Source organism: Falco naumanni, chromosome Z (genome assembly GCF_017639655.2).
Source record: "Falco naumanni isolate bFalNau1 chromosome Z, bFalNau1.pat, whole genome shotgun sequence".
Classification (NCBI taxonomy): Eukaryota; Metazoa; Chordata; class Aves; order Falconiformes; family Falconidae; genus Falco; species Falco naumanni.
The window spans coordinates 30,255,051-30,264,762 of record NC_054080.1 but is presented as its reverse complement, the minus strand read 5'-3'; the positions used below and the strand labels follow the sequence as shown (position 1 = coordinate 30,264,762).

At 43.6% G+C, this 9,712-nt stretch overlaps 1 protein-coding gene across 2 annotated transcripts in view; it reads right to left on the bottom strand.

Moving 5' to 3' along the window:
• Positions 1 to 6,165: 6,165 nt before the first annotated feature.
• The window catches only part of SHB (SH2 domain containing adaptor protein B), an 83,652-nt gene continuing 80,105 nt past the window's right edge, over positions 6,166 to 9,712 (bottom strand). For both annotated transcript variants that reach the window (XM_040580197.1, XM_040580198.1), the window contains one exon: positions 6,166 to 9,018. In XM_040580197.1, coding sequence (XP_040436131.1) covers positions 8,835 to 9,018 — 184 coding nt within the window. In that variant the 3' untranslated portion in view covers positions 6,166 to 8,834. The remainder of the gene's footprint in view (positions 9,019 to 9,712) is intronic.

The window sequence follows — 9,712 nt, the reverse complement described above, 5'->3', positions numbered from 1 at the left end:
AAAAGCAGCTTCCAAGTGAAAGAGGGGCATGCTCTCACTTTCAGCTTTCTTTGCTCCTATCAATTACAGAACATACCCTGGACTCTGAGAGTCAAACTTTTTAACTGAGCCTGTACTCAGCACCTTGAAATCAGAATAATTCATTCGGTCATGTGGTGACAGCATAGAATACATATAAGGGAAGGGTCTGCTTAATTTGGTTAACAGAGGTGAAGAGCAGCCTAAATAGCAGCAAAGCTGGTGCAACTGATGGTTGGAGGATGTCTAAGGCATAACAACCATGACATTATTTTGTTTTCAGTTCTCAGAGAATTAAGGAATGTGGTTAGTAGAACTGCTACCTTGGATTTCTGGAGGGCAGACTCTGGCCTGGTTGACAGCCCCTTAGGAGGCAGTCCTGAAGGGCAAAGGAGAGCAGGCAGGCTAGACATTCTTCAAGAATGAACTCTTAAAGGAGCAGGAGCAGGCTGTCCCTAGGCACTGAAAGATGACCTGGTGGGGAAGACCAGCCTGGCTGAACAGTGAGCTTTGGCTGGAACTTGGGAAAAAAAGTTTATGACCTTGGGAAGAAGGGGCGGGCAATTCTGGAGGACTACAAAGATGCTGTGTAGTTATGCAGGGGAGAAAATTAGAAGGGCCAAAGCCCAGCTAGGACTTAATTTGGTTACTGCAGTAAAAGACAATAAAAAATGCTTCTGTAACTACATCCGCTGAGCTGAAAATGGTCAGGGAGCAGAATGATGTCATAATCCAACAGGAAACAGTTAGTAACCTGCTACACCACTTAGACACACAGAAGTCTATGGGCCAGATGATAATCCACACAAGGGTACTGAGGGAGCTGGTGAAAGTGCTCACCAAGCCACTTCCAATATTTATCAGCAGTTCTGACTAACTGGGGAAGGTACCTGTTGACTGGAGGTTAGCAGATGTGATGCTTATCTATAAGGGCCAGGATCCAGGGAACTATAGGCGTGTCAGTCTGACCTCAGTGCTGGAGGTTATGAAGCAGATCATCTTGAGTGCCATCATTTGGTATGCACAGGACAACTAGGTCATCAGGTTCAGTCAGTGTGGGTTCACAAAAGGCAGGTCCTGCCTGACTAACCTGATCTTCTACGACAAGATGACCTGCTTAGTGGATGCGGGAAAGGCTGTGCATGTTGTTTACCTGGACTTTAGTAAAGCCTTTGACACTCTTTCCTACAGCATCCTCCTGGAGAAACTGGCTGCTCATGGCTTAGACAGGTGTATTCTCTGCTAGATAAAAAACTGGCTGGATGGCTGGGCTGAAAGAGTTCTGGCGAATGGAGTCAAATCCAGATGGGGCCAGTTTTATTTAATATCTTGGACCTTAGGATGTTATCTTAAGATAGTATCTTAATGGTCTGGATGAGAGGATTGAGTGCACCCTCAGTAAGTTTGCAGATGACACCAAGTTGGGAGGGAGTGTTGACCTGCCTGAGGGTAGAAAAGCTCTACAGCACAATATGGACAGGCTGCATTGATGGGCGGAGGCCAACTGTATGAGATTCAACAAGGCTAAGTGCTGCGTCCTGCACTTGCATCATAACCACCCCAAGCAATGCTACAGGCTGGAAAGATGCCCATCAGAAAAGTATCTGGGGGTGCTGATTGAAAAATGGCTGAATATGAGCAGGCTTTAATATCATCAGAGCTCCTTTGCCACATATTCCAGGAGATTACATCATCTCCTGAGGTGATATGTAGGATATCTTGCACTTATCGCCAATTTGGATAGGGCCCAGGGTGATTTCCTGTCCGCTTCCAGCTTCACTTGTTGGAAGTTTTGCTGTTGCTTGGGTCCCCACATAAACCAGTCTTGCTTACAGCACTGTTTATAGTGGTTTCACTAATTGACTGTATCTGGGAATGTGCATTTTTCAGAATCCTACCATTGCAAGGGAATACTTGACAGTCCTTTTTGTTGGCAGCTTTGGGAAACATATTCTTTTCTACCACTTCACTGGATATATCGTCTTCATTCCACTCATTTTACCCCTAATAATTGTATTTCTGTAATGGACTTCAGACTTCTTGATGACACACTTTGCTTTCAGTAGGATTTTAATAACAGCTTAACATTTTTTCAAATATTTTTTCTTCTGTTTGACCCCAGAGTATGATGTCACCAGTGTACTGCTTGTATTCAAGTGCATTGCCCATCTCTAAGTTTTCTTCACCTAGTCCACAGCACATGGTGAGACTGTGCATTCACCCCTGGGGTAGTTGATTCCAGGTGCACTGGATTGCTTCCAGGTGAAAGCAAACTGAAGTCTGTGCCCTTCCATTATGGGAATAGAGAAGAATGTTGGCTATATCACTGCTGGCACACCATTTTACTACTTCTGCCTCCAACTCTTACTGCAGCTAGAACATGTCTCTTAAACTAAAACCTGAAATTACTCCCCTATTCTTATCTACTTCCATGTAAAAAATTCAACCAAGTCCAGCCCAGGCCAAGTGCCACACTGCCCCAAAAAAACAAAGCTTGTTTTCAAACCCGTGCTGTGACTGTGTAGTGTTCCACATGCCCCTCAAATGCTAAATGCAGTGCCTTGCTCCAAGCCCACTTGGACAAGCTGCTACCTGCTGCCACTTAAAACCAAATGGTAGTGATGAAGATGGAGAAGGCGCTGGTGGTACAAAAGGCCTAAGTAAACACTTGCTCTCCATCAGACTGAGCAACAGAAGACAGGCTCTCCTAAAACCCCTACCACTCAATCTCCCCCACTGATCTTGTAGCACCAGAACACCGTCACTAGTCTCCAGTTATACCTTTCAGAGTTCCTGCGGTTAAATTAGAGAACAGTACAGGAGTGAGAGCTCCAGCCACCAGCAGCCTGAGGTGATGCAAAGCACCAGATTAAAAGTAGCAGCACCATTCCTCTCCTTGTAGGCCAGGCACCCAGTCCCTGGGGTACCCCTCTTTTGTCTTTTCCCAGCTAAATCAGTGTCCCGGTTCTGGCTGGGAGTTAATTTTCTTCTTAGTAGCCAGTACAGTGCTGTGTTTTGGATTTAATATAAGAATAATGTTGATGGGACACTGATGTTTTAGTTATTGCTAAGTTGTGCTTACTCTAAGTCAAAGCCCTTTCAGTTTCCCATGCTCTGCCAGCGAGCAGGTGCACCAGAACCTGTGAGGAAGCACAGCCAGGACAGCTGACCTGAACTGGCCAAAGGCATATTCCATACTGTAGAAAGTTATGCTCAGTATATAAACTGCAGAGAGTTGGCCAGGGCTGCCAATCGCTGCTCAGGGACTGGCTGGGCAGAGGTGGTGAGAACTGCATTGTGCATCACTTGTGGGTCTTTTGTTTTGGTTTGTTTTTTCTCCCTTGGGTTTTATCTCCCTTTCTCTCCCTTTCCTCTTCATTACAATTGTTATTGTTATAACTACTGTTATTATTATTACTAGTACTTTATTCCAATTTTTAAACTGTTCTTATTTCAACCCATGGGTTTCTGCTTCTCCTCCCCACCCCACGGGCAGGGCAGGTGGGGAGTGAGTGGCTGTATGGCTCTTAGTTGGATGGCTGGGGTTAAACCATGACAGCCAGCCTGATTCCTACTGCCAGTCCTCACACATCGTGTGTCCCAGCCCCCAGCCCATCCTAGAGACCCTGCTGTAGACTTATTTCAGTTTGTTGGCAACTCTCCTGGTACCTGGAGGTACTCTAACCAGACACAGCATCCAGATGCAGCCTCCTCACCAGTGCTTTGTAGGGGAAATAATCACCTCGTCCCACCTGCTGGCTACACTTCCACTACACAGGCCTGACTGCAGTAGGTCTTCCTGACTGCAAACTCTGTTCAGCTCCCCGTTACACTTCTCCCACCTTCTTTCCAGTCTGCCTTTTGCGAGAGGTCAATATGTCCCAATGCAGGACTGCCCTTATGGAACTCCAGGAGTTCATGCTGGCCCATTCCTTGTGCCAGTCGAGCTTACTCTGCATAACTATTTGCCTTGTTTATCAACAGCTAACAGTCATCTCCAAAACATGGACTGCCAGGTGGAGCCAGTCCTGGTTGTCTGAGACACAGACATAGGAAAGTAATTGAACTTACTCTTAAATAAACGCTTGGTCTACAAAGCTTGTACACTTTGACCTTTAGCTGACAAGTAAACAATTCTTTTCTGGTGGAAGAATGGCTTGACTCAAAACAGGGGGGATGCTGATATCAATCCCACAAAATTAATTCTGAGTGGCGTGGTTGGCAGTAGGAACCTTGAGATTTTTCTGTGGCTTGATAGTGCTGCAGGCTATGCTGTAGTAATTGCATAAACCCCAGAAACAGAAGTCAATGACAGAAATGCAACATCAGTTTTACTTATAGGTAGGCGCTGAGGGCCCTATGTGCCGCTCAGGTCAATATCGGGATGAAGGAATGCTCTGATAGTCTGGCATAGAATGCAACAATTTGTTTTTCCTTTCTAATACTGCCGGTATCAACAATTAACCATGACCTGTATCTGATACAACATCACAGCAACGCCTGTCTCCAAACCAAGCTTAGAAAGAAAATTGAGCCCTGCAAAGCTGCAATTTAGCTCTCTATGTCTTGGAACTGTCAGCAGCAGTAAATGCAATCCAGGGTCCCTGAAACACACTTGAGAAAGCGCGGCCAATGTTTGGTTTGATTTTGTCACTGAACTAACTGTAAGGTCCAGAGCACTGAGGTCGATGCAGCAACCATGAATTGTGGATACATGGTTCTCAGAGTAAGCTCAAGGCCTGAGGCAGGCGATAACATGCTGCATAAAATAGGATTGCACATGGTCATCCCTTGCAACCTGTGTACATTCTTTTTCAGTGGGACTTCTTTTTGCTTCATTTCAGACCAACAACTTTGTTCAGCTGCTGCCATTTCCTCCCTTCCTTTCCTCTTCCCTTCTTACTGGGGACTCCAACAAGAAGTAATAAAAGGAAACAATTTGCAGTGTTATATGTGGGGTCACTGTAGATCATTAAAAAGGGAAGAATGTAAGAAAAACAGGAGACTCCACTGTTCATTCCCTTCTCCCCTTGCTCTCACCAGCAGTATAGACAGGTCTGTTTCATTTCTCTTTTGTTTTTTCCCCCTGTCCAAGGAGCTAGTGCAGCTGTTTGTTGGGAGGGTTTTATTTATTTATTAATTTAAACAAGTGTTAAGAATTTGCTCATTCTGTACGTTGGACCTGAGGACCACATGTATTAACTAACAGTAGCAGAGGACCAACTGAGTACCCTAGAGTGGAGGTTAGCAGTGCAGCACAGTAAATACGGATCAGAGTCTGGATGGAAGGTGGCATCTGCAGCCTCCACCAACATTATCACACAGTGTTTGTGTTGCCAATTTGAGCCATGACAGCAAAAGAAAGGTCAAATCCTGAACCTCATTGGGATGGCGAGTAGCAGCACATACATATTTCATCCTCCAAGCAGCAACCAGTTTTCCTCAGAGCATAGACTCAGGACATGTTCCCTAAGAAGCTGGAAATGTGTGGTTTGTACCTTCGCACTTAAGAGACCCCTGTACTTTGCATCCTGGCTCTAAAGACTTAATTTCAGGGTCAGAGAATAAACTATTATCAAGTACAGAACTCATGGTCATGACTGCACTTCCGCAAACCTTTGTGATTTTTTTGATTATGGAAGGAGCTGAGAGATGTAATCTTGGTCACTAAAGCTCTCCTATGCATCGTATGGATGTTCACAGCCTGGGGGGGGTTCATCACTTTGTCAATAACTCATAAAAATAGAAGACTAAATAACACCTCTTATAAATTCTGCAAGAAGTGTTTCACCACTGTTACACTGTAAATAGCAATAACAGAATTCCTTGAGCACCTTAAGCAATTGGACAGCAATGTCATTCACACACACAACTGTGTTGTTTTGGCCCGACCCTTGCAAAGGTGCACATTGTCGAGAATTGCTCAGGGCAGAACCAAGTCATATGATTTTCCAGACTCCAAACCAGATTATAGCCTAATGGTAACTTTCACTGCACATTTAAGACACACAAACACAAGTTGTTCTGAAAGGCTGCCTCAGCAGTTAGCTGTTCAAGACAATCTGAGTACACATTGACAATTAGAGGAAGAAAAGGGAGAGGTTTAATTTTTTTTTTAAAATAAACTTTTAATGTGCTATATAGGCATGATCACTATGAGATCTTCCACCTATATGCAATACTACACACTGCAACACACTGCATTTTCACTATACATTAAAAAGTCTGGGAAGAATATTCCTTCACTGGAAAAATATCATACAATCACTTAAATAAACAAGGACAACATTACAGTGCAAACAAAATCCTGGTTTTATTTATTCTGTAATTACTGAATACTTTCTAGAAGTCTTTTTAAAAAATAATCCCACAGAAAAAACCTTCCCACAGACAACCAAAATTTTCTGAGATTATTTCCTTTTGCTGAACCAAGAACCGTGATCTGACCCTTGAAGCTGTAATAATCTATATACACATTTGTATGATGCATATTGCCTGATTTGTAGGAAGCAAGTATTTTCCCAACGCACAATCTGCACACAGCAATAAAGTGGCACCTGTTGGCTTCAGTTGACTTTCAGTCAGGCTCATGACAAGAAAGATTCAGTAAAACAGTGATCCCCATAAACTAAAGACAATGTGCTTAAGAAAGCCTGGCAAGGCCTTGTTAACGATGCTGTTGGTTTCTACTGGCAATTGCTGCTAGAGAAAGTAGAGGCTTACTTTTCCATTACAGAAGAAGAAAAACAGGCCATAGAACAGCAACAACAACGCCAGATTCTAAAAAATGCACTTCAACATGCAAAAGAAGAAATATACTATATTTCTGTCCCAAGGGCATGATGGAATTGCTGGAGCTCACATAGGCAGAGAATCAGACAACAGCAGATGCAATCTGATTCCTAATTTCTCTTGAGCTCTGCCACCTTCATGAACTCCTACTCTGGTGAGAGAAGAATATGCTAACTTAAAAATGCCTGTATGCTCTTGCCAAGTGGGTGATGTTCCCAAAAGGGAAGTTTGGCTTCACTTGGAGAGGAATGTTGTCTCTTCATACTCCATTGTGCCACCCTTCTCTCAGAAAACCAGTATGAACCTATTCCAATGCAGCTTCAAATTCTGGGTGAGATAGTTTGACCTTCTATTGTTGCTGCACAGAATAACACTGAGCTCCTCATGTATGTGTGATCCACTTCTGTTTAAGTTGTGTTAGATGGCATACAAAGAACAAGACAGGCTTAAAAGGAAGCAAAATGTTCATCACCAATGACATTCTACGGAACATCCTTGAGGTTCTTATCAGATTAGACAATACAATGCAGCACTAGTTTTACAGGCAGTAAGTGGTTATTCCATTACAATTTTCAGATTTGCACTTCTTTCTAAGCATACATGAAATGGAATAGTAGTAGGTAAGAAAGCTGAATTAAATAACACACAATTTCACAGTCCTATTGCAGTCTGTAAAATACATAAACTGCATATAACCAGTTTGCTACTACAACAGCTGATGGGTTAATGCACAGCATTCTAGACATAGGTGAGAGATGGCAAAAAGTGAGGACTAGCAGGCTATTGATTCCCCAGTTCCAGTTTCTGCACAATTATATTTTTTTCACTTAACCCTTCCAATGAGCACAAAGAGCATGTAGAAAATCTCTCTCAAGTGGATGGGCACTGAGTTAGCAGGACTAAGGTACAGAGCAGCTTCTGCAGTGCTTCTGGCTGACAATGACTGAAATACAGCAGAAGGCTTCTGTTTGTGATGAAAATGAACACTGGGCAGAAGGTATATGTCAAATGACCATGTTTTAAGAATGTCTTCATATACCAGAAAAACAAATTCTGCTCTGCTACATGTGGCAGTCTCATTTATACAGCTGGAAAAGCCATCTTATGGAAAGGCAGTGTGACACACACTTGTTAGTTTGCTGCCTCAGTAGGACAATTGTTTGATCCAGATGAATGAGCAAGTGAAGAGTTTGCCTCCTAAAGCTTTATAAAAGCCTTTGACCACCCTCACGCATAAATACTAACCCACATATCAAAATAACTCATTCCAACTACTTAAAACATTATGGTGTAACTGCCCCAAACAGAATTAGCTGCCTGCATCCATGAATGAAACTTGCAAATGAAGACAGTAACCCTTAAGAGATTATTGTACCAAAAAAGGATAAAAATATACATCAAACTACTTTTTAATTATATCCCCTATTCATAAATAATTGACCATGATTTGCTCTCATAAAATTATTTTAAGACTGTGTGCCTAATAGGAGTTCAACATTTGACTACCCCAAGAAACTGCATTAAAAAAACCAAAACACACCAAGCTGAGTGACAGAGCCACAGGGACTTGCCACTAAGCAGCTCCTTCTCAGGTCCGCCAAGAACACCCTAGGGTCCCTCAGAGTCAGGTTACCCTTTCACATGGAAAGGTTTCTCAGGGTAGCAAGAGAATTAAAGTTGCTGGTGTTTTACTGCTGAGAAGAACTTGTTGATTCTTCTCAAAACTTGGAGGAGGAACTTTTGTTGGGAAGTACTTTTAATTCACAGAGAAGCTCTGGGAATTAAATCTGTTCTCCTTGCACTAAAGTAAGATTTCTTTCTCTTATGTAGAAGTTCTAGAGGCAAGCTGCAGCATAAGAGTACCATGCACAGTCCCATCCCCAACTCTGCAGAGTGCACACATTCTTAAGACTAAAGGCTGACACTTCCCATCACAGACTCAAGCACTGAATTCCAGCAATGAATTCTGTGCAACCCAGCTTACCTCTCACCTCCCATCCACAGGAAGGGGTGAGACTAGGTTATTAGAGGGTCCGCACAGCCACAGGGTAGAGCAGTGACAGGTGTTCTGCTCCTTTGATAGGCAGCTTTTTTGTGGTGTAGTAGTGGATGACTTCAGGAACACTGTCGAAGGGAGGGCTGTTCTGACCCAGGATGTATTTATCTTTGGTTTTCATCAGTTTCATGTGCATAAAACCTTGACTGCTCCTGTAAGAAAATCAAAGCGTTAGTTAATGCTTGTGCATAGGGAAGACAGAAGCAGCACAGCTTCTCCTTCATAACAGAGAAACGTAGAACAAAATGCAAGCAGATCCTGCGTGGCCAAGATAGTGGCCAGACTGATAGACAGCAACTGCTAACTGCAAACCCCCCTGGACAGTCCAACACAAAGGCAGCCTAAGCTAGTATTTTGTTTTCATCACCTGTGCTGTCTGGACCCAGATGCAAGGCTATCTTACCCTGGAATTGATCCAGAGGTGTGTCAGAGGACAACCCCTTTCCTGTTCCTGCCCTTTCCCCCATGTTTTCCTGTGAACATTTAATTTTCACTGCAAGCAATCATTACTTCTAGACCAAAAGGTATCATTGGGTTTGTCCTGTCAGAGGCCTGAGGCTCTCTTCACAGACACATAGGCAGGCCATAAGCCTCATTCAGGTGAGGCAAGACCTGCCCTGTTCTGTCACATGGAGACCTCAGAACAGACCACAACCATCCCACCCCAGCAGCAACTTCCCAGAACACGGCTATATGGAGAACCCGGTGGCTTCAGCTGGGAAAACTTCCTCAGATGAGCCAATTCGTAAAATTAATGGCATAAAGACTTCCACCTGCCCCACATGGAGAAAAGGCTGCCATCCTACAGCCTTTCTGCAGGCAGAAACCAGTACATGACGCCCACAC